Raw genomic sequence first — 24,945 nt, forward strand, 5'->3', positions numbered from 1 at the left:
CACTCCCAAACCACCATGCACCCCTCCAATCCCCATCCTTCTAACCCCATCTCCCTCACCCCAAACAGCCATGCACCCCCTCCAATCCCCATCCCTCCAGCCCTGTCCCCTCCCTTCCCCAAACCGCCATGCACCCCCTCCAATCCCCACCTCTCCAGCCTCAGCCCCCTCAGCCCCAAACCGCCATGCACCCTCCAATCCCAATCCCTCCAGCCCCGTCCCCTCCTGCCCCCAAACAGCCACGCACCCCCTCAAATCCCCATCCTTCCAGCCCCATCTTCACCCCCAAATCGCCATGCACCCCCTCCAATTCCCATCCTTCCAGCCCTGTCTCCCTCACCCCAAACCTCCATGCATCCCCTAATCCCCATTCCCCAGCCCCGTCTCCCTCACCCCCAAACCACCATGAACCCTCTCCAGGGGCGGCTCTAGCCATTTCGCCGCCCCAAGCACGGCGGCGCGCCGCGGGGGGCGCTCTGTCGGTCGCCGGTCCCGCGGACGTGCCTGCGGAGGGTCCGCTGGTCCCGCGGCTCTGGTGGACCTCCCACAGGCGTGCCTGCGGATGCACCCCCGGCGCCGCGGGACCAGCGGACCCTCTGCAGGCACGCCTGCGGGAGGTCCACCGGAGCCGCCTGCCGCCCGGCAGAGCACCCCCTGCGGCATGCCGCCCCAAGCACGCGCTTGGTGTGATGGGGTCTGGAGCCGCCCCTGACCCTCTCCAATCCCCATCCCTCCAGCCTTGTCCCCTCCCGCCCCCGAACAGCTATCCACCCCCTCCAATCCCCAACCTTCCAGCCCCATCTTCACCCCCAGACCGCCATGCACCCACCTCAAATCCCCTCCCTCCAGCCCTGTCTCCCTCACCTCCAAACAGCCATGCACCCCCTCTAATCCCCATCTTTCCAGCCCTGTCTCCCTCACCCCCAAACAGCCATGCACCCCCTCCAATCCCCACCCTTCCAGCCCCGTCTCCCTCATTCCACTAAACAGCCATGCACCCCCCAGGTCCCATCCCAAAACCCACTGCTACTGCCCTCCTAGTCCCAGACATCCCTGCCCCTCTCCCATCCACATCCCCCATCTATTCTCACAAAATGTACCCCAAAATCCTTCAGCCTGCATACAGTCATTCATATTCCCAGTCCCCCTGCCACTGCACCCATAAATCCAACCACTGCCACCTGAATATTGCTCCTCCAAAACCCATGTGTCCCCAAGTCAGCCAGGTGCCCCCCACAAAATCCATCACCACAGCTCAGATGATATCTACTCCAACATCCAACTCCCCCAAAATATCAATCTATCCATATCCCCAAATACCCCCAGTCATCTACCCTCACTCCCTCCAGGGAAGGAAGACACAAAACAGTCCCCAGCCCTGTGTGCCAGAGAAAGAAAGTAAGTGATGGGGGGATGGGAGAAAGAGAGAGAGCTGGGCAGGGGCGGCTCCAGGCACCAGCACGCCAAGCGCGTGCTTGGGGCGGCAAGCCGTGGGGGGCCCTCTGCCGGTCATTGCAAGGGCGGTAGGCAGGCTGCCTTCGGTGGCATGCCTGCAGAGGGGCCGCTGGTCCCGCAGCTTCGGCGGACCTCACACAGGCTGTCGCCGAATTCGCAGGACCGGGGACCTCCCGCAGGCAAGCCGCCGAAGGCAGCCTGCCTGCCGTGCTTGGGGCGGCAAAATGCCTAGAGCCGCCCCTGGAGCTGGGTAAGTGGGTGCTCCAGAGGGAGCTGGGAGACAAATGTACTGCGGGAGAGGGGATTAGATGGGGGCTCTGGGGCAGGGGGAGGAGTCAGCAAGAGAACAGGAAGTTACTTAGGCTGTGAGCTCCTCGGGGAAGGAACTGCCTCTGTGTTCGTACAGCGCCTAACGCAGAATGGTCCTGGGCTAGCCGCTACCACCTGGCCCTCAGCTCACTGGCACTGAGCCCCAGGCTGTGCTCTGCTCTTTGGTGAATGACACTTGGATCTCTCTCGCTCCTTTGATGTAGAACCTCTGTGCTGGGCCTGCAGTTGGACCTGTTATGTCTTGGCATGGAGCTCGCACAGGCCAGTCTCCCACTACATGTCTGGTCAAATGGGAGGAGATCATGAGGTGAGATTAATCTAATAACCTGCCCAGAAATGTGAGGTCCCACTCCCTTGAGATATTCTTGGCTCACCCCCTGCCACACTAGAACCTTTCCACAAGCAGCAGGTATTTAGGTGCTTGCACTGAGACATGAAGCACAGGGCCCTGGGCACGCTTGCAGGAGTGTCTAAACCCCTTGCCTGCAGCCACTGCACTCCCAGCCCAGCCCCATCACTACTTTGGGTCAAATTAAATGTTTCATTTAATTTTGAGGGTTTTTTAACCTTTTTTAATTTGTTTTTAAATTGAAGTAAAATTCAAAATGCCATTTGTTTTGAATGGAAAAAAATCAAAACTTTTTATTCTGGAAATGTAAAAATGAGCCCTTCAATCTTTTTGGATTTTTTTTCACCAAAACAGTTGGGAAATTAGCTGCAAATTTGTGAAATGTTTCTGTTGACCCGAACCTGCATTTTCTGATGGGAAAAAAAGTTTAGTCTGAAAATTTTGCCCAGCACTAAATGAAAAAGCTACAGTCTCTGAAACGACAGTCACAACGGGCTTACCATTTCAACCCTCGGGCTAGGAGATCCAAACAAAACCAGCCCACTGCTCTGTACCCTCCAGGCACGTGATATGGATATGCACGATGTATGTCAGAGATAGGAATCAATTGTAAAACTGGAACACAAAGTCTGAGGGTGTTGAGATTTGCCTGCCCATCCCACAGCCAGGCCCAGCTGTGAGGTCTGGATGCTGAGCCCAGCTTTCCTGAAGTCTGGAGGTATTCAGATTTGGTGTTTTGGTTCACGCTGGTCTCTAGATGCAAGATCAGCAAGCCTGTGCTTTCACCATCTCCCTGAAAGCTGATAGGGCTTTCATGCCTCTTTGGTCACATGTGTCCCCTTGCCCAATGCTTAGAGGCATTTAGTCCAGGAGAGCAGGAGTTGAATGGAGAGTCAGAAGACCTAGCTTCTATTCTCAGCCCTCCACTGACCTTGTGCAAGTCATTTCCTCTCTGTTCCCCCTCCCACCCTTTCTGTTTTGTCTACTTAGATAGTAGGAGACAGCTGATACCCTGAAGAGGTTACAGTGTTTGTTCAGTGTCTAGTATAAGGAGACCTTGATTTTGGCTGAGACCTCTAGCTGCTAAAAGTCCCTCATGTCACAGTGCAGCCTGCTTGGGAGGGACAAGCACCAAGACTCAGAATTGCAGCCAGGAAGGTTTTATCCCATTAAAATGCCATCGTTTAAAAATAAATATTTTAAACAAGAATTAATCAACACTTTTGTATATAGTTTTGTGGGGCTCACGATCGGTGCCTTTGAGCCATGTGTGGCAAGAGACCCTCCCCTTTATGTAGCAGAGCCATGTCCTGACTCATTCATTCATTCATGCCCGTCACCCCAACCGGGGTATGGGCCGCCAACAACAGATCTCCATAGTCTTCTATCCTGGGCCATTCGCTCTAGCTGGTTCCAGGTATATCCCATTTTTTTGCTATCAACCTGAAGGTCGCGTCGCCAGGTATTTCTTGGGCGGCCTCTTTTCCGCTTGCCTTGGGGGTTCCACTGCAGTGCCTGTCTGGTGATGTTGGTTGGCTGCTTGCGTAGTGTATGTCCTACGCAAGCAGCCACCTTCTCCTTCTAATTTCTTCCTCTGCTGGGAGTTGATGGGTCCTCTCCAAGAGGTGGATGTTACTGATGGTGTCTGGCCAGCGGATCTGGAGAATCCTTCTGAGGCAGCTATTAATGCGTCCATCTTGTCTCGCTAATGCCTAGTAGGGTCAGGTTGTTGCTCCTCATCTCTGCTGCAACCTGCGCCGTCTTTCCTGACTCGTACATGGTCCTCACGTTCCATGTGCCGATGGTAATCCTCCTGGCTGCAAGAAGGGTGATCGGCTTAGTGGCTTCCTCGCGGCTTTCACCACCCAGCGTCATGCATCTTCGAGTTGAAGACCCTTCTTTTTCTAGGCTAAAAGTCTCTGTTAACTCTATTGTTGGCGTTTCTGTAGCAAGCTGATTTTTACAGGGTGGAGTTGCTAGCCCCACGCCCAACCCTCCTCCTTTACCCTGACTTGGGACAGGCAGATGGCCCCAAAGGACCTCTCTGGTGGAGTTCATGTCCTGACTGATGGAAGCCAATTCTGTCAGTGTGTGTGCCCACAGATTAAGGCATGGTACATGGACACAAGCAGGGTTTGAAGATCTATGTACTGGTAACGGCCCCATAGGAAGATGTGCTGACAAACCCATTTTGCTCATTTAATGTGATCCCTATTAATAACAGACTATCAGAAAGTAGAAACTGAAGATCTATGGATTTATCTATACAGAGACCCTCAGGAAAATTAATCTGAATTAACTCAAGGTGTGAATTTAAAGTGGATTAGTTAAATCCTATTAAACCCCGTGTCTATGCTCTTATTCAGAATTAAAATGACCTTAATTCAGTTTAGTTTAATTCCCCTCAAGTGAATTAATTAACCTCAAGTGAATTAAGCTAAACTGAATTAAAGTCATTTTAATTCTGAATAAAAGCATCCACAGAGGGGCTTAATGTGATTTAACTAATCCACTTTAAATTTATTTCAGGCCAGGTCTATACTTACAATTGATGTCACCACAGGTCTCCACCCCTCTGACCGACAGAGCTAGGCTGACCTCAATCCCAGTGTACATGCAGTTAGAATGCTTCAGTTGACATAGCTGCCCTTGTTTGGGGAGGTGGTGTTCTGACTCTGACTGAAAAACCCCTTCTGTCAGTGTGGGCTGTGTCTACACTGTGAGGTTATACTGGCATAGGTACAGTGATGTAGCTATGCCAGTATAGTGTCCTTAGTGTAGACATACCCTCATCAGATTAGCTTTTCTGAGTGTCCCTATGTAGACAAGCCCTAAGAATTATTTGAAAATATGAAATTCAATTTGGGTGTTGGGAGAATGTTTTTCATTAAGATAAAACCACCAATGTGAAAAGGAAATAAGTAACAGCACATGCTGATCTCCTATTTGTGGAACACAAACACCTAGAACTTCCTGGGGAAGCTTCCTTCAGTGGAGCCATGTGCGCCTCAGCCCAACTGGCATCTCATCGCTGGACTGAGAGGACATGGGCATGTCTGGAAGTTCCTCTGGTCTCTTCAGTCCAAAAGAACCCTGAGAAACCAAAGGAGAAGAATGTTAAGTCACCGAAGAAAGGAAACGGGGAGAAGAGGAGGAGGAGGCAGGAAGGGGAAGGAAAATAAGACTCAACTTGCTGTAACTACAACTTTCTCCTGCTTGATGGAATAAGGCTTCTGGTCATGGCATTTAAAAGCCAGAAAGTAGTGTGAGTTGTGGGATATGGGGACAAAGAAGAGAAGGCCTGTTCTAGGTGACTAGAACCATAAATCTCTCAGAGGATGGCCAGGACTTCGGTGGGGGCCACCAGTCACACCTCCTGAATGGAATAAAGCAAGACTGCTCATGAGGGGACCAAGTGCAGGGCTTCTTCACAACAAGGCATCCAATGCCCTGGCTCTGCAAATGCTCTTTTTCAAAGAAAGGAAATTAATTGTGCCCCAATCAAACCATTTTACTGGAAACATACTCCATAGAGAGTGAGGGGATGCATCAGCCATTGCTGTTCTGTGTAGGTTCTTATATCATACTCCTCCCTGTAGTAGCTGAGAACCTTCAGTAGCACATTCAGCAGCATGACTAACACCTGGCACTTGGTGTTTATTCTCTCAGCCTCTCCCCAGGGGGAGACATGTGCAGTCTTGTTAGGGTGGGGCAGTTTGGGGGGCGGGTGATGTATTTTATGTTAGAGAGGCAGGTCAAAGAAGTGCACCTTGCACTTGGAGCAGAAGGTAGGTGGGGAAGTCTGGTTCCTGGGGGAATTCATTCCACAGTCTCAGACCCTCCCCCCCCCCCCCACCAAGAAAGCTGTCTCCTGCACAGATGAGCTTAACCTTTGTTGTTGAGAGTTCCATTGTGCTAGAGCAGTGGTTCTCAAACTTATTTGATCGCACCCCCATTTTTTGTGTCTGTAGTCGTTTATGCCCCTCCTGCCACACAAGTACATATACTGGCGCCCAGTTCTGAAGGCAGAGCAGACAGCAGCAATACCTGGCTAGGCACCCAGCTCTGATGGCAGCACCACCTCCAGGTAGGGTGACCAGATGCCCTGATTTTATAGGGACAGTCCCAATTTTTTGGTCTTTTTCTTATATAGGCTCCTATTACCCCCCACCCCCTGGCCCTATTTTTCATACTTGCTGTCTGGTCACCCTACCCCCAGCAGCAATGAAGAAGTCAGGGTGGCATGATATGGCATTGCTACCCTGACTTCTGTGCTGCTGCTGGCAGCGGCACTGCCTTCAGAGCCAGGCACCTGGCCAGCAGTCACCGCTCACCTAAAGCTTCTCATACCCCGCAGGGGGGCATGCCCCCAGTCTGAGAACCTCTGTAGAGGAATGAAGCTATCAACCACAATCTTCATCCCAGAGCTCTAGACAAGAGGAAACTAGTCTTTTCTTCCAAGGGAAGACTACCTGTTTTTTATATAAACATCAGTCCTACAGTATTGGGGCACAGAGGGGGGCTGTGTAATGTGCACTGAGTGCTAGGCTATGCACACACTTACGTGATGCAACAGAGAAGGAGCATGATCCCCAAGGCAAGGGGGAAGATGTACAGAGCTGCCCGGGGGAAGGACCCACGGATATGGGTCCAGAGATCGTCCATGTAGTCTGCCAGCCAGGACCTGCGGACTCCTGCAGCGGTGACACATTCTAGTCAGCAAAAGGAGCAAGGTGCTGGAGGGATAGAATAAAAAATCTGCTACAGGGATGTTCTTTGTAAAAAACACCACAGGGAAAGAAGGTATGTGGCACCTGATCCTGTCTGTGGGAGATCCAATAAAGTATCACACTGGCGAGTCCCTGCTGCCTCCTCACATGCCTAGTCAGTTATCTCACCCACCTTGTCTCTCCATAGCCCAGAGAGTGAGGAATGGATAGCTCTGAGGACTGGTGATGGAATATGGCACCTGACTGTGCTCCCAGTGAACTCAGTTGACCTCAGTAGGAACAGGATAGGGCCCAAGGCAATTTGCATCTCTCGGTCACTTGTTTCAATGTAAACCAGGTTGGTAGTGCCCACCTGATGGCTTGTTAGTAGCCTACATGGAACAAGCTGGTTGTCTGGTAATATAAGAAGGTTCTAACTTGGTACAGTAGAACCTACAGACATCCTCCTGACATCTGTGAAGCAACGGAGATCCAGATCCCATGTATCTTTTCTTGGCAGACTCCTTTGTCCCAGAGCCACATGAGGGTTGGGTCCTGGGCTGAACATAGATACTTGGGAGAAGGTGGGCTCTGTCTCATTAGGTTTTGGAACCTGGAAGGCAGGTTTTGGGAAAGCTGAAACTGCCTGAATAGCATTCAGAAAGACTGGAACATCTCTAAGGGCTTGTCTGCCTGGGGACACTTAGGAAAGTTAGTTCAAATTAACTTTTAAAGTTGATGAGTTAAACTTCATTAAAACTCTGTCATTCAGAATTAACATGGCTTTAATTTGGTTTAATTTAATTCTGTGAATTAAGCAAAATGGAATTAAGGTCACTTTAATTCTGAATGAGAGTGTCTACACGGGAATGTAATGCAGTTTAACTCAACCACTTTAAATCCACACCTTTAGTTAATTCAGATTAACTTTCCTGGGTGTTCCCATGTAGACAGACCCCAATATTAATTGTTAAATGTTGCGGTTTTCTCAGAGTTATTTGAACAGAGACCAAGAGGACCCGTTTTAGCTGACCCAAGGAGTGAGATTTTTTATAAAAGTAGATTTAGAAAAGGACCAATAAATCAGAACTTATTCTGAAGCATGAATAGTATAATTCAGTTCCTGTTCCATTCGCCCCTTTTGATCCTACATAGCCCATAGTGTTTAACTATTAGAACTAAGAATACACTTATCTTTTCACTTGCCTAACCTTGTGACTGTCCTTTGCCATTATAACAAGAGCTCGAGGAGGAGACAAGTCTAGTGTCAGTGCCCTCGATGCAAATTATTTTTAGTTTTATACAAAGCAATCAGAGAGACAACTCTGAGCTCTTCTTACAAAGGAAATGGAGGGTCATTTGGTGGCAGGGTAAACAAATTACATTCTGCCCTCTTGAAATATCTGCATACCCCTTTGGCACAGGACAGGAGTGGAGAAACTAGCTATGATGTTTCATAACCACATTACATGTCCCCCACCCAGTTGGCACTAACCTGCCCCCTTGGCAGCAGTTTTAGCAGAGTGACCATGAACTGAATGGATCTTGATGACTGAACTCCTCTCTTGTCCCTAAAACTGGTTCCTCTTAGGTCCAAGTGTACATAGTGTGATGGAGCAAGGCCGGATAGCTACAGGAAAGTACTGAGGAGCAGGTATGTTAGCTCCAGGCTAAGCAAATCCCTAGAACCATGGGAACCAAAATGGCAGTTGCTCCAGGCTAATCAAGGCACCTGGGGCCAATTAAGAACTTTCTAGAAGGCACCGGAGAGAGCTACATTGATTGGAGCACCTGCAGCCAATCAGAACAGGCTAATCAAGGCACCTGGTATAAAAAGGGGAGCTCACTCCAGTCTAGGGAGGAGGAGCCAGAGGAAAGAAGTGCGCATGAGGAGCTGGGAGCAAGAGACACAAGGAACTAAGAACTGAGAGGGGGTACTACTGGAGGATTGAGGAAAACACCATACAATCAAGCAGCATCAGACACCAGGAGGATCCGGTGGTGAGGATAAAGAAGGTGTTTGAAGGAGGCTATGGGGAAGTAGCCCAGGGAGCTGTACGGTCAAGCAGCGGTTACATGTAGCACTATAGAGACTGCTGCAATTCACAGGGCCCTGGGCTGGAACCCGGAGTAGAGGGCGGGCCCGGGTTCCCCCCTAGCCCCGCTACTCCTAATCAGACATAGGAGTAGTTGATCCAGACTATGGGTTTCATCCAAGGGGAAAACCACTAAGGGGAAGAAATCCACCAATAAGCGTAGGACCTACTAGAGGAGAGGAGGAACTTTGCCACAACTGGTGTCAGGAGTGGGATCTTTGGTGTGCACAGCACGGCGGAAGAAGGAGGGTGATTTAAAAACACCAAAAAAAAAAAAGGGAAGGGGGTTTACAATTTGTTACCACAATGGATGATGTAGTACGGGCACTGAAACAAGCCACGGCGGCCCAGCAGGAGGCTACCCGTGTCCAGGCAGCTGCCCAGCAAGAAGCAGTGCGCCTGCAGCAAGAAACTAATCGCCTGTTGATGGACCAAGCTGTTCAAGACCGAGCTATGTTGCAAGAACTGGTAAGCCAGGTAAAGACCCTTACAGAGCTGAACCGTGGGCATGATGGGACACGGCTCATACGGGCTAACCATTGGCTGCAGAAAATGACAAGGGAAGATGATGTAGAGGCATACCTTCTGGCCTTTGAGAGGACGGCCCTACGGGAGGCCTGGCCTCGAGATCCGTGGTCTAGCATCCTTGCCCCATTCCTGTGTGGGGAGGCCCAGAAGGCCTACCATGATCTGCCTGAAGAAGCTGCAGCAGACTACTCCCAGCTGAAGGCAGAGATCTTGGCCAGATCTGGGGTAACATCCGCAGTACGGGCCCAGCGGTATCATGAGTGGAGGTACCGGGAAGACAAAACCCCACGATCCCAATTATATGACCTCGTCCATCTCGCACGAAAGTGGTTGCAAACAGAATCCCGGAGTCCGGAAGAGATACTAGAGGTTCTGGTCATCAACCGGTACAGGAGGGCACTGCCACCAGGTCTCCGCAAATGGGTAGGCCGAACAATCCGTGCACCTATGATGAGATGATCACGCTGGTAGAAAGACGCATGACAGCCAGGGAATTGACCCAACTACGCAAGGAAAGCCCCTTTCGTAGCAAACACCCAACCCCAACCCTGGAAGGAGGGACAGCCAAACGCCTGGGGAGTCCTAGGTGGAGGAAGAGGGGGGCTGAAAACCAACAGAGACTCCAGAAGGAAGGGATTGGCCTGAGTGGAGGGAACCCTGGGACTAAACCCCCTAGCCCACATGATGGGAGACTGACTAGAAACAGTTATAGATGTTATGCATGTGGGGAGTGGGGACCCATAGCAGCACAGTGTCCCAGCGCCGAAGAGCCTATGCAATGCAACTTGGGGTATTGGGAGGTCCCATGCTCCCTTATCCACCTTGCGGGCATTGCGTTAGCCCCACATAACTATACCAGGCCAGTGAAGATAAATGGAACAGAGACTACAGCACTGGTGGACTCAGGAAGTGCTATCACCCTTATATCGGGTAAGCTGGTAAAAAGTAGCCAGCTGCTGCAAGCCAAACGTGTAGCAGTGACATGTGTGCATGGGGCCATGAGCCAATACCCCACCATCCCAGTGGAGATAGAAGTTCAGGGGAACCCCATTGAGGTGACAGTGGGCGTTGTACCTAAACTCCCATATCCTGTAGTTATTGGGAGAGACTATCCAGGGTTTGATAACTTACTTCCCCCTGAGAGGTTGCAGGGAAGTGGAGACCCTGTTGACAGTGACTCATCATTGGGGGAATGTCAACCCCCCATGTTTTCTGAGTTTTCTCAGGATCTATTCTCAGCCTCCCATAAGGCCCGGAAGACAAAAAAAGAAAGGAAGGCCGCGAAGGCTTTGGGAACCCAGATCCTGACCCAGGGCCAGAAGACTGCGCTAGTAGGCAGATGGGCACGAACAGCCAACAGAGAAACTACCAACACGGAAGGTGAGCCGGAGGCTGGCCCCAGCCATGAGGGTGACAGGCCATTGGAAGAAGCAGAAGCCGGCCCCTGGGAGCTCAGGCAGGGTAGTCCTGGGAGAGAGACATTCGGACGGGACCAGGCAGAGGACCCCAGATATGATAACGTTAGGAAAGAGGTGGCTGAGATAGATGGGATAGCAGTGGAGGGGAAGGTCCGAGGTCCAGGACCCTACTTTATAGTGAAGAAAGATCTCCTGTACCGTGTGGTGCAAATGCAGGAGCAGGAGATACATCAACTTCTGGTGCCACGAAAACATCAAAAAGCCATATTGAGCCTCGCCCACAGTCACCTGTTTGGAGGACACTTAGGGGTAGAGAAAACCCAGGCCAGGATCCTGCGGAGGTTCTTCTGGCCAGGAGTACATGAAGATGTCAGGTGATACTGCACCTCTTGTCCAGAGTGTCAGCTACATAGCCCTCGCCCACACTTACGGGCCTCTTTGATACCTCTTCCAATAATAGAGGTACCATTTGAACGCATAGCCATGGATCTGATTGGGCCCCTAGAGAAGACAGCTCGGGGCCACCAACATGTGCTGGTTGTACTAGACTATGCTACCCGATACCCGGAAGCTGTCCCCCTACGCAACACAGCTTCCAAGACAATAGCTAAGGAGCTAGTACAGATCTTTTCCCGGGTTGGGCTACCCAAGGAGATACTGACTGATCAAGGGACACCTTTCGTGTCTAAGCTGATGAAAGATCTCTGTTCATTGCTCCATGTACAAGCCCTACGGACTTCTGTATACCACCCGCAAACAGACGGCCTTGTGGAAAGTTTCAATAGGACCCTCAAGGCCATGATCCGGAAAGTGGTGAGCCGGGATGGGAAAGACTGGGATACCCTATTGCCTTACCTCATGTTCGCCATCCGGGAAGTTCCACAAGCCTCCACAGGCTTCTCTCCATTCGAACTACTATATGGGCGCCACCCCCGAGGCATATTGGATATAGCCAGAGAAGCCTGGGAAGAGGAGCCAAATCCCGGAAGGAACATAGTCGAGCATGTAATACAGATGAGGGATCGGATAGCCCGAGTTACACCCATTGTATGAGAACATTTGGAGAAAGCACAGGAGACCCAATGGGCCCATTATAACCACCAAGCAAAACTTCGACGGTTCCAACCAGGGGATCGAGTAATGGTCCTTGTGCCCACAGCAGAAAGCAAGCTGTTGGCCCAGTGGCAGGGACCCTATGAAGTGATTGAAGCCATGGGAGAGGTAAACTATAAGGTGCGGCAGCCAGGCCGCAGGAAACCGGAGCAAATTTACCACATCAATCTTCTAAACCCTTGGCATGATCGAGAGGCATGCTTAGTCACCCGGGAGACCCTTCCCCAGGAGGATAACTTACATGAGCAAGTGAAGATATCACCCGACTTGACGCCAATCCAAAAGATCGAGGCAGCCGACATGATTAATCGCAATCAAGATGTGTTCTCTACAAAACCGGGGCGGACGACTGAGACCTATCACCATATCCGCACGATCCCTGGAGCCAAAATAACACTGAGACCCTACCGAATCCCAGCAGCCAAAAGAGAAGAAATCAAGGCCGAAGTAAAGAAAATGTTAGAATTAGGCGTTATTGAAGAATCCTACAGTCAGTAGTGCAGTCCAATCGTTCTAGTGCCCAAACCTGATGGTACCACGAGATTCTGTAATGACTTTCGCCGACTGAATGAAGTATCCCAATTTGATGCATACCCCATACCACGCATCGACGAACTGGTTGACTGACTGGGTAGTGCCCGATTCTTGACTACACTGGATCTGACAAAAGGGTATTGGCAGATTCCCCTGACCAAAACAGCTAAAGAAAAGACAGCGTTCTCCACCCCAGACAGGCTATTCCAGTACACTGTCCTCCCTTTTGGGTTACATGGGGCCCCAGCCACATTCCAGCACCTCATGGATAAGCTGCTGCGCCCCCATACTAGTTATGCAGCTGCATACCTAGATGATGTCATCATCCATACGGCAGACTGGGGAACCCACTTGGAGAAAGTTGAGGCAGTGCTACGCACCTTAAGGCGGGCTGGCCTCACCGCTAATCCTGCTAAGTGTGTCATAGGACTAGCAGAGGCTAGGTACCTGGGATATATTGTAGGAAGAGGTATAGTGAAGCCCCAAACTAATAAACTAGAAGCAATTCAAAACTGGCCCCGGCTGACCCGAAAGAAGCAGGTCCGTGCATTCCTAAGCATGGTAGGCTACTACCGACGGTTTATTCCCCACTTCGCCAGTAGGGCAAGTCCTCTAACGGATCTGGTGAAGGCTCGAGGTCCAGACATGGTGAAGTGGATCGACGCAGCAGAAGGGGCGTTTGTAGACCTTCGGACAGCCCTCTGTAATGACCCCGTACTCATAGCCCCGGACTTTACCAAGGAATGTATTTTACAGACAGATGCCTCTGAGGTGGGGTTGGGGGCAGTTCTGTCCCAAATGATTGGAGATGAAGAACACCCGATTCTCTACCTAAGCAGAAAGCTGCTCCCACGAGAACGGAAGTATGCAGTAGTCGAGAGAGAATGCCTTGCTGTCAAATGGGCCATGGAGACGCTGCGTTATTACCTCTTGGGCCGGTGATTTACTCTTGTGATGGACCACGCACCCCTCCAGTGGATGCAGAGAAATAAGGAAAAGAATGCAAGGGTCACCAGGTGGTTCTTATCCCTCCAACCATTCCAGTTCCGCATACGGCATAGGGCTGGATGCCACCATGGCAACGCTGATGGTCTTTCACGAGCACACTGCCTGGCGTCCCAAGTTGCCCAACCCTATGGTGTTGAGCAGAGGGGGGGGATATGTGATGGAGCAAGGCCGGATGGCTACAGGAAAGTACTGAGGAGCAGGTATGTTAGCTCCAGGCTAAGCAAATCCCTAGTACCATGGAACCAAAATGGCAGTTGCTCCAGGCTAATCAAGGCACCTGGGGCCAATTAAGAACTTTCTAGAAGGCACCGGAGAGAGCTACATTGACTGGAGCACCTGCAGCCAATCAGAACAGGCTAATCAAGGCACCTGGTATAAAAAGAGGAGCTCACTCCAGTCTAGGGAGGAGGAGCCAGAGGAAAGAAGTGCGCATGAGGAGCTGGGAGCAAGAGACACAAGGAACTAAGAACTGAGAGGGGGTACTACTGGAGGATTGAGGAAAACACCATACAATCAAGCAGCATCAGACACCAGGAGGATCTGGTGGTGAGGATAAAGAAGGTGTTTGAAGGAGGCTATGGGGAAGTAGCCCAGGGAGCTGTAGCGGTCAAGCAGCGGTTACACGTAGCACTATAGAGACTGCTGCAATTCACAGGGCCCTGGGCTGGAACCCGGAGTAGAGAGCGGGCCCGGGTTCCCCCCTAGCCCCGCTACTCCTAATCAGACATAGGAGTAGTTGATCCAGACTATGGGTTTCATCCAAGGGGAAAACCACTAAGGGGAAGAAATCCGCCAATAAGCGCAGGACCTACTAGAGGAGAGGAGGAACTTTGCCACAATAGCTAGGGCCAGTGCTGTAGATGCTCTTATGGATACACTGAGAATTTATAGTTTCAGAGCTGCAAATCCTGTCCCTTTCTCCAACACTGAACTGACTCCAAGAGAACAATAAGCCTCACATCCATCGTGTACCTCAGCCTCCAGATCCCAGACACCAGGAGAGAGGGGGGGGGGTTAAATACATCATCTATGAGCACTACCAATGGATCTGGCAGTACCATTCTCTACTTCCAGCCCATAGAGCTGGAGGCATGAGGCCTGTCTCTACATAATGTGGCTTTAGCTGCTGCTTTTGCTACTTACGTTGGATTTCCTGGCCTGACACTCCTCTCTCTCCCACAGCAAAGGGGTAAACTTTCCCCTTCTCCTGCCAAGTCAGAAGTCTTCCTGGGACTGGTTTCTGGGCTCCCCGCTCTCTGATCCTGAAGAGGTGCCTGGGTGGGTGGGAGATGACCTCAGGCTTGGAGGTGGACTGGTAGCAGGAGGCAGAGGCAATCAGCTGGACTAGCAGAGGATACGCAGCCTTGTGCAACAGCAGTGCCATGGCTTCTTCCTGCCAGGGGACTTCTCACAGGGCTGGATTCGCCTCACCTGGTTCCACCTGGCCTCTCACACGCTTGCCGGGCCCTAGTCTTGATCTTTAGGCATTCTTTGACCACAAGAAGACTGAAAACTGTAAACAGGTTGGGGTTTTGTTATTCTGAGAAAAGACTCATCAGTTACTAAGGAGAAAATTTCCCAAACCCATTCCCCTTATTACAGCAGAAAAACGTATGAGCCCAACATGCTGGTGAGTAGCTGTTCACACAGGGCCTGATCCAAAGCCCAGTGATGTCAGTGGGAACCTTTCCACTGATTTCAGTGGCCTTTGGAACAGGCCCAAATAATGCACAACTGTGCCTGTAGTGCCTGTTTGGATGCGCTCATGCAGGCTTAAGTGGGTGCAAATTGCAGCCCACCTTTGAAAGTAGTCCCTTAATTCTCTACTCCCTGGCTAGCCAGTCGGACGGGCTCTTAAGTGTATTCTTGCTAGAAAGAGCATCTCACTAAGATAGATTCTGAATTTATTAATACAGAGGCAAGGCCTGAGCTATAAAGCTGGGATTCCAACATCCGCACCGTTTGGGGAAATCTGGATCCAGGATTTGGATGTCTACAGAATGATCCATGGACTCACACCTTGTCATCTGATTGCAGGCATAGCTAGGAACTGTGCTGTTATGAGCACTTCTAAAGACTTTCTTGTGCATCCCTAGGGGAAGAAGGGCTGTTTCGATTCATGCTTTCCTTATCCTAATAGTGCATGAGGCAGGCTCATAACAATGAAAATACTGCTGTGGGAGCCTATAAATGCAGAGAGCAAACTACGATCCTGCAGCTAACCATAGTATAAACAGCAGGGAAGAGGAGAATTACTCTGAAATATGAAGAGAACCATTAGGATCATAGCTGAGATAGAAAAGAACCTATTGAATCAGCCAGTCCACACCCCTGCCAGAGGCAAATGGAGTCCTCCAACAGAGAATATATCTGATATTAAATTGACACTGCATCTGAGCATTACAAATATTGCTGGGAGGCACAAGTTGCCAGACAACAGCAGTGTATCCTCTTTACCCTGTCCCCCACAAGCTGCAGATGCTGCATGGAAGATACAACGGACAATGACTTCTCAGATATCTGACACTCATGGGGGCATTAAATGCGTTCAAACAGCATGGGGGATCTTCAGTGTAATTAACAGCTCCTTGATTCAGCTCATACAAGGAGAAGGCTGATCCTGTAGTTAAAGTACTGGGCTGGGTTCAATTCCTGGCTCTGCCATAGGCTTGGATAGGTCACTTTGTCTCTCTCTGCCATGGTTTCCCACCCCCTGTAAAGTGGAGATAATAGCACTGCCCCCACCTGATGGAGGTTTTGTGAGAATGAATACTTGGGAGGGGCTCAGATGGGTCTTGTAAGTACCTGGATACATATAATAATAATAATCCTGAGCTCTTCTATAGCGTTTTTCAGGTGTACTCTACACAGGAGGGCAATGCCATGATCCCCATTTTACAGAAAAGAAACTGAGGCACAGAGCGGGGAAGTGACTTGCCTAAGGTCACCCAGCAGATCAGTGTAGGGTGGGAATTGACCCCAGCTCCTATTCAGTAGGCCCCCTCCCCTCCCTCCGGGTTGTTTCCCATTTTTGGGTCTGGTTCTGTATTTTGTAAAAACATAAGACTAGCCATATTAGGTCAGACCAATGGTCCACTAACCCAGTGTCCTGTCTTCCAACCATGGCCAATGCCAGGTGCTTCAGAGGGAATGAACAGAACAGGTAATCATCAAGTGATCGATTTTATGCAGCATGGGATTCATTCTGGGAATAACAAATTGTTGCTAATTAATGTTAATTGTCCCCTTACATCAGTCTCCCATATCTGTTTTCATAGAATTGGTGTTGAGAACCCACTGTTACAGCAGCAGGGTTTGACATTACCAGTATCAAGTGTCTCCCCTGGATAGTGTGCTTCCTGCTCATGCACAGGATTGAAATGAGCAGCACATTTTAGGTCGAAAAGTAATTTCCTTTCGGGATATAACAGGAAGGAACTTGGGGGTGGGTTAGGCCTTCCTGGAAGTATTGAGGGTCTGTCTGTTAGGGTCAGATAAGTGTCCCCCACCTGGTCAGTTTCCTGGGCCTACAGGGCCCCTAGGTGTACCACAGGTGATCGATTTCCTGGGCCTGCAGGGTTCCCAGATGTATCCCATGTGGTCTCCCAGGGATGGCTGGATCTGGATTCTGCTGTTTCTAGAGTCCTGACCAAGAGATAGAATCATAGAATATCAGGGTTGGAAGGGACCTCAGGAGGTCATCTAGTCCAACCCCCTGCTCAAAGCAGGACCAACACCAACTAAATCATCCCAGCCAGGGCTTTGTCAAGCCTGACCTTAAAAACCAGATGAAGCCATTTTTGCCCTGATTCTCTTGTCATTTGCCATTTTATTTGGGGAAAAAGCCCTTTTTAGCCAGCACTTTGACATTGTAACAAATGTTTATTTTGGTGCCTTTCAGTGTGGGGGATATTTTTTTCTTTTTAAATGCTTTAAGAAATTAAAATGTATCGAGGGAGAGGAATAAAAGCCCAAAGCAAAGACACCCAGAAAAAGGTCACTGGCCTCTTGGCAGGATCCAGGGTGGCCTGTGCATAAGCAATAGACAGCGTAGTTCTGTGTCACAGCAGTGACTATGACCCAGATCCTCAAGCTGTGGCTGTTGCAGTTCAAGAGGTAGTTGCAAAGGTGGTCTTTGTGCTCTCCCAATCCTGGGCCAGCTGCGTTGACAAGCCAATTCCCTGGCATAATTTAGAACAGCCTGAAGGCAGTTGTAAACAATACCAGGTGTACAAAATACCTCTGTGCTGGCAGGTAGGAGTAGGGGTGATGTAGGAGCCAGTATACCAGCACTACACCACTGATGAGCCCTATGTGATACTCCTGTGGGGCCAAAATCCACCAGTAGTGCAGCACCAAGCAGCAAAGGGTTTGGGTTTGCTGTTTGGAACCAAGTTACTCACATGGATACCTGAAGTCTAAGCAAGATCAGCCACAAGAAAAAAGGAGAGTGAGAAGAGAGGAAGAAGAGGCAGAAAGAAGAGAGAGGCTAGAAAAGAGGGAAATGGATAACCTGGCATATGGCTTTGTGGGGGAGGGGGATGAAACCATCAGTGAGATATCTCAGAGAAGCTCCCAGGTGATGGATAATCCCTCCAGGCTGTTTCTTGAAAGAATGACCAGGGTTTATTTTGTAACAGAGTTTATCAAACTCCCCTGACCCTAAACTGAGTAGGTTTCTGTAATCCTAAGATGCTGTTGCAGGAAAGACCCTCTCTCCCCAAATCAACCTAATTGCACTGTTAGCACTTGCTACCAGTTTACACCATGCAAGCACTTCGGGTCAGATCGTCAGCTGGTGTAAACTGTGTGGCACCATTCTACTGAATGCAACAAAGCTACAATTTACATTAGCTAAGGATCTGGCCCTTTAACTCTGCAGAACCTTTGAATTCTTGTTTTGAGATGACATGGGGGCTGGGGATTTGAGGAGCTCCGACTCATATGGCAAGGGGAAACTAGGTCTTGTTTCCATTCGCGGGGGAAAAGATACATTTAAAGAGACAGTTCTGGAAACTAGTCCAGGAGCCTGTCAGGCTTTACAAATCCACCACCCACAATCCAGCACTCCACAGTCATTACTGAGTCAAGTGACTTCTGGGCAGCTGGAGTCGCTGCAGGAGACTTGTGACTTTTCCCATGAACTGGAGGTTTAGTGCAGTTTCCCTGTTGATACCCTGCTGCCTGGAATTTCAAAGCTAGCTTCATACTTTGGGAACACTCCAGATTGGACACTTCCTGGGTTGACCTTCTGTCCAACTGATTGATTCTTTTAGATCTCTTTATCACTATATTTAAAAAACTCAGCATCTGGGATGAGGGCAGCGAGTTGCGACTCCTGCTTTGAGCAGGATGAAGCTGGCGAGAGAGCACCACCATCCTTTCAATCAACAAAGAGTCCCGTGGCACCTTATAGATTGAGTTAGGACTCTTTGTTGCTTTTTACAGATCCAGACTAACATGGCTACCCCTCTGATACTTGACATCCTTTCAATGCATCTCACTAGCCCTGCAGCCATTCTCCACTGGTGCCCCTGAGTATACCCTCTCACACCTTGATTTTGGCCACTGCCCCCTTTCAAGCCAAGACCAACCATTTTGGCCTCCTGGCCCCTTTCCAGCTGATTTTACCAATGCCAAGGAAGCTGCAGTGACTATATGGAACAGGGAGACCAGGATCTAGTCCAATAGCTTCAGAACACAGCTGGCAAGGGCAGGCTAATCACTGGAGGAGGTACCTGTCACTCTAAAGTAGGCCACACTTCCCAGGGGACCCAACCCCACTTTCCCCCCAGGGTTGCTTAGTACAATGACAGGAACTACAGAGCTGCCTAGCCATCTGGTCCATGCCTCTGCCTGTGCAGGATGGATCCCTGCAGGGCATGTCAGATGACACCCAGGGTTTCTTTGGCACTAGCTTGTGAGCTGCTGGTTCATATGAGGAGGGTGGTCCATCATGGAAGGGTATTGTGGAGCAAATCATTGAGCAGTGCAGTGGCCCTAGCCAGCTGTGTTCTGACACTGAGCGAGTTGGAATGCCTGGATTCAGTGTATATCCTGCAGCTGCTCTGGGTTCTGGAAAGATCACCTTGGAAAGGGGCATTGTTTGGTCTCCTGTTCCTAAAATAAAAGATAAGATCAGCTTGCAAGCCACTGAGAGACGGACTGTTCCGAGTCCTTCTTAGCCACCAGCCACACAGGCAGGAGTTCCTTGCTCTGATGAGCATGAGGAGTCGTCCTTCAGGCTGGTCACTCTGTTCCCATGAGCAGGTTATTATTGTGATGATGCAGTTGGGCTGAAGGGTAATCGGATCTCCTGCTCTGGGCAATAGTCACTGCAGGGGCCAGTGAGGAAGGGATCCTCTGGCTGCTCACATAAAGCAATGCAGCACCACCTGGGGGCATTATGTTTGAATCCTCCCATCAGCTGAGGTGTCAGATATTGGCTGCTGCTGCTGCATGTGGAATACCAGGGGGATGCACTGATGGCCTGTGCAATGGCACGTCCTTCATGCCTACTGAAATACACAGGAATCCTGCCCTGTGCAGCACTGTAAGAACAGGATGCTTGTGTGTTTCGATCCCCAGCTGACCACTCACAAGAGTGGAGTGTTAGGGCACAGAGGATGGATGTCCCATGTGCCTCCGCCAGCTGGCAGGCCTAGTCTTCAGGCTGCCATCCTTGTTAGGATCTCTAGGATCCACTGAAGATACTCTTTGTCTGTCCTGCTGCCTTGTGCCATTGAGCTAGCACTGCTGTAGGGAACATTTACCACTGTCTATTACAGCCCAGCTCACAGCCCACAAGTCACCCAGTGGCAGGGAAAGACATTCCTCCACTGAGACCAACCTGCTTCAAACTTTGTGTTGCTTTCCTCCAAGGGAGTGGCTGGCCAGCAACATCTTGGAATCTCGCTATGCCACCCATGCAAAGAGCTGTTATTACAGTCCCCAGGAAAATCATTGTCCCACACATACACATGCACACACATCTGTACCTGCACACACATATACACACACACGCGCGCGCACAGAGAGATATCAATGAACTCCAGAATATCAAGGCTGTATTTCTCATCTTTTACCAGGGCAATACAAGGGCAGTACAATACATTACAGAGCAAGAACTGAGACCCTCTTACTGTCAGGCCATCAGGTCCGTAAAAAGATTTTTGTACAGAGCAAATTACGAAGTACTCACTGTCAGTGGCAGCCCTAGGGCAGTGAGGCCGAGCCCCTGGGGAACAAATCAGGGTTCTGGTTCCAGATGATGGCCAAATTGCAGAGTGACAGCCCCAGAGGACATGTGCATGTGCTCATGCACACGCGTGCACACACACACACCCCTGATCACATCTGATCTTGGAGTCTCCCATTCTGGGTTCTAAAGCTGTCATGTGGAACCCTGCTGCTTTTATGACATCACCCCCCTTTCCCAACACCTGCCTTGGTTAAAGTAGATTGAAACAAAACGGGGAGCTCTCACATCACTATTCAGCTGTGGGGGGAGGGAGTTGAGTTGACCCTCCACACACACCAGTCAAGAGGGGGTTAAGGACCAGCCCCTACCCAGGCTTGTCTGACCCTGCCAAGGGTTCTATAAAAGGGAGGAACGCAGGGAACTGGGTGCCACCCAAACCAGACGGGGCACTGTGTTGGTAGTAGCTGGAGCATGGTGTGCACCACTCGCCTCAGCCGTCTGGGCTGTTATTGCTGTTGAGACCCTATTTAGCCACCCAGAAGAGTGGGAGCCGCAACAGCCTGCAGCGCTGAAAGCCTGCTCCCCTCTCCCATGCATGAGGCAAGGGCCGTGGAACTAGTTTTCTTTTGTCTGGCCTGCCTGCCATCCCCTGGCAGGGGGCAGGCCTGCTTACACGGCACCAATGGAAGGGAGCACCTCAGAACCGCACCAGAGAACTATGTAAGAGGTGAGCCAGGCGCCCACTCTCACCCAAAGGGTCAGCCTGAGACCTAATGCAACAGGGAGCTCCAAGCCAGAGAGAGGAGGGGGACAGCAAGGGAGCTGTGTGCTTTACCAAGCCAGGGAGAGGGGAGGGAGCTCCCCCTCCATCTCGCTGCCCTGTACTCTCACCCCTGCACCACCTTCCCCCTGAATCCTTGGCAACTGGACAGAGTTGGCAGTGATCCCCAAAGAGCAGGCTGACTATGGAAGCTTAGCTGGTGAACCATCTTCACTGGGTTTAGTTAAGGGAGGTCAGGTGCTCTCCAGCTTTTCCACCCAGTGGATCACTTTTTGAGAGAGGGACCCACTTCCCTCCCCAATGCCTCAACATTAGCTCATCTAATCTCACTAACTGATATGTTCCCCATGTTCCTATTGCTGCAGCCTCTATCCTCTGCCAGACTCTCTAAACGTTTCACGCTCTGACCTGCCGGAATGCGACAAACCTGGGGCCTCACAGCTGGATGGTAGTTTAAAGGGGAGGGAAGTCTTTTTAGGCTTCTCGGTGAAACAGATATTTTCACCAAAAACAAAAGTCCACTTTTGTAAAAAATGATTGGGCTTTTGTTGGCGTAAAGGAACTTGTTTCCGTTTTTGTGATTTCTCTCCTGCTCCCCCCTCCCCAGTTTTTAGTTTTTCAACAAAAAATCTAAAAAAACTGCAAAGAAAATTTTCAAACAAAAACCCACATTTTTTGACATTTTTCGGAGTGGGGAAAAAATGATTTTCTGACTAGTTCTAGTGTAGCGCGCTCTGAATGCCCATTGGAGCTGAGCAGAAATGTGCACTGTCTAACCCCTGAATCAACCCTGGTATGAGACGAAATGGGGTTGTCTGGGATCAGTCAATGAAGGTCCCATGAAGCAAATTCAGCGTCAGCATCCTCATCAGAGGATCCCTCTGCTTCCATATTTCCACTCCAAGTAGATTGGTGACTAAAAATATTTTGCTGCTAAACTTTACCTAGGGGTGAGAGCTTTTATGTGGTCTGCATTGCTGGCACTGGCTTCCAGTAGTGAGTGCTTGGCTTGGTCACAAGCCCTGAAAGCAAGCACAGTGCCATCTGGCTGGAGTCTGGCCTTTATTAGGATTACCTCAGTAAGATCATTTTTATTTTTGTTCGGTTCAGTTAAAACAATGTCTGCACAGTTTGGGGATTTGGTAGTTGTAAAATCCAGGAAAAATGAGCTGGGGGGGGGGAGAAGTGAAAAGGTCATTGTAGGTGGGCACCCATCTGAAAACACTGGAACCTAACTATAACCACACCAGGACCATAATACTGAGGGGTCCATGCCTGCTCTTTTCCTGGCTGTGTTCCAGAGGTGGGGGTCAGTCTGTCTCTGTGCCTGTCACAGGCTAGCAGTGTTTGACTGAAAGACTCCACCCTGGTGACCCTGCTGGGAAAGAGTTAATTGTGTTCTGCTGAGTCTCCAAGTCAGGTAACTCATTATCCCACTTGGCTATAAGGGAGGTAGGAGGGGCCCTCCGGGGACTGAGGATCTGGGGTGTAGGCTGAGCAGTCAAGAGGGAGGAGCCTTAGGAGCAGCCAAGCCAGGGGAGACGGTCTGAGCTGAACGTTATCTTATTGTGGCCTTGTTAATAAAACCAACCCTCAGGAAGCGGCGAGTTTGGATTCTACACAGTGTGTGGCCAGTGTGTATAGTGCAGGCTGGGAAAGGGACTGGATCACAGCCTGGCAGTCTAGTCTAATCATAGAGCTCCAAGCACTGTTGTTTCTAATATGCTGGCAGCAGACACTAGCATAAGCCAAGATGGGCCCAAGTCACACAGTTTGGATCCAGGCCCAGTCTACCTAAAGTTAATGGGAAAGCAGCCACTGGGTTCAGCCAAAGCAGAGAAAGAGCATAACAGCCAAATCCAGCTCCCACTCCAGATTCCCCTAACGTTCGGTGGTTAGTATGAAGAAGCAATGTGGGCTAGATGGCCTTACTGTAAAATGCCCCAACTGAATGGAAATCTCCAATGGCCTCTGGCCTGACAGTGCATCTGGGCGGGGGTGGGTACGTGTGTGCGACAGGAAGTATCCTTGTTTGTGACAATCTGAGAGCCTGCCTGGGCTGCACTCTTCGTGGTATCAGCGCATGAGGGGCCAAAGTCCCACAGCAGGCTACCGTGAGCACAGAAAGGGAGAAAGCCCCAGGCGGAGGAGGGTTTGCTCCAGGAGATGACTGCCAACAAGAGAGCAACTTGCAGAAGACAGAATGGTGGCACTGGGCCATGACAGGAGCACTATTGACTCAGCAAAGGAAGGGAAACAAAAGGGCATGTGGGGCAAATCCCACAGCCCTGAGTCAGGCTGCATGGCCGCTGGCTTCAGGCATTCTGCCTAGCTAGCACAGCCCCAGCCTGGACTCTGGCAGGGGCCGCTGGGTGCACTGAACCCCAGCTGATTGCAAAATGTGGCCCTTGGGCGACGTTCTTATCTCTCCCTCCAGACCACGCCCTCAATCGCTCATGCTGGGGCCAGGGCCAGGTCACTGACAGTTTATGGGGGAAAATAATGAAGCAGATCTCAGTGGCTAATTAATTATTAGCTGCTGTGAATGCTGACGCTAAACCCCATGGGGATTTCAAGGCTGGCTGAGCCTGGGGAAGAGAGGTGGGGGTGGCGGCAGATGTTTCCTGGAAAATTACAGTTTAATTATTTAGTGCTATGTTCTGACTATATGACACACAGTATATGAGAAAGAGAAAGACGGGGAAGGGCAGGCAACCCATAAACCTTTGCAGGATCCTTTCTTCTGACCACTTGGAGTGCTCTGTGCCACATTCCCAACCCAGCTAGTGTAAATGCATGAAACTCCACTGAAGTGAATGGTGCTGCTTCTGCTTAGACCTGCAGTAAATGTGGCCCTTCATATGGGTTTTGAAGATCTTCCTCTTTGGGTCACTCCAGGCTTGGTGATGGTTCAGCGTCCAGCCAAAGCTAGGTCCTTTAATACAAAGCTGTCAGCACATCAGTATGTTTGCTGGGTGTCACAGCCTAAGAACTCCGTCCTCAAGGCAATGTGGTTTTGCCACCTGCGGGGGTGTATCCTTAGATACCGGGCAAAGAGCGGAGGATCCAGGGAGTTCACCACGGTGCTGAAGTGATTTTGGTTGCCCTGGAAGATCTGAAAGGAGGAAGAAATCATTGGCACTTTCTCTGCTCTGCCATGTCAGGGCTGCTCACTCCCCCAGTGGGGAAAGATTCAGAGATTCATCCCAGGAACCAGCCCCTGCATGTCAGTGGAGTTACTCTAGTGGGGAATCTCACTCAGCTGGAGGTAGGAGCAGGGCCGGCTCCAGCTTTTTTGCTGCCCCAAGCGGCAAAGTGGGGCAATCAGTGGCACTTCGGCGGCAACTCAATCGTGCCACTTCATTCTTCAGCAGCAATTCGTCGGTCGGTCCTTTACTCCCTCTTTACTAAGGGACTCACTGG

At 50.4% G+C, this 24,945-nt stretch overlaps 2 protein-coding genes across 11 annotated transcripts in view; one reads left to right on the forward strand and one right to left on the reverse strand.

Moving 5' to 3' along the window:
• Positions 1–24,945, forward strand: part of LOC120371583 (proline-rich receptor-like protein kinase PERK2) — a 32,692-nt gene that overhangs the window by 3,062 nt on the left and 4,685 nt on the right. The window contains exons 1-3 of one of the 4 annotated variants that reach the window (XR_005584449.1): positions 956–1,398; positions 1,989–2,092; positions 15,457–16,071. Coding sequence is in view for 1 of the 4 variants with exons in the window: in XM_039487483.1 (XP_039343417.1) it covers positions 993–1,398; positions 1,989–2,092; positions 3,125–3,142 (528 nt within the window). In the remaining 3 variants the exon portion in view is untranslated. Of the gene's footprint in view, positions 1–955; positions 1,399–1,988; positions 2,093–3,124; positions 3,312–15,456; positions 16,072–24,945 lie in introns of those variants that run through there. The other 3 variants (XM_039487483.1, XR_005584448.1, XR_005584447.1) reach the window with 3 other exon arrangements.
• The window catches only part of F8 (coagulation factor VIII), a 106,034-nt gene continuing 85,868 nt past the window's right edge, over positions 4,780–24,945 (reverse strand). For 4 of the 7 annotated variants that reach the window (XM_039487473.1, XM_039487472.1, XM_039487474.1 and 1 more), the window contains 5 exons: positions 20,742–24,637; positions 17,050–17,185; positions 14,684–15,053; positions 6,699–6,828; positions 4,782–5,227 (listed from right to left, as the gene is read on the reverse strand). In XM_039487473.1, coding sequence (XP_039343407.1) covers positions 24,482–24,637 — 156 coding nt within the window. In that variant the 3' untranslated portion in view covers positions 4,782–5,227; positions 6,699–6,828; positions 14,684–15,053; positions 17,050–17,185; positions 20,742–24,481. Of the gene's footprint in view, positions 5,228–6,698; positions 6,829–14,683; positions 15,054–17,049; positions 17,186–20,597; positions 24,638–24,945 lie in introns of those variants that run through there. The other 3 variants (XM_039487471.1, XM_039487469.1, XM_039487470.1) reach the window with 3 other exon arrangements.

This window comes from Mauremys reevesii, linkage group 9 (genome assembly GCF_016161935.1).
Source record: "Mauremys reevesii isolate NIE-2019 linkage group 9, ASM1616193v1, whole genome shotgun sequence".
NCBI lineage: Eukaryota > Metazoa > Chordata > Testudines > Geoemydidae > Mauremys > Mauremys reevesii.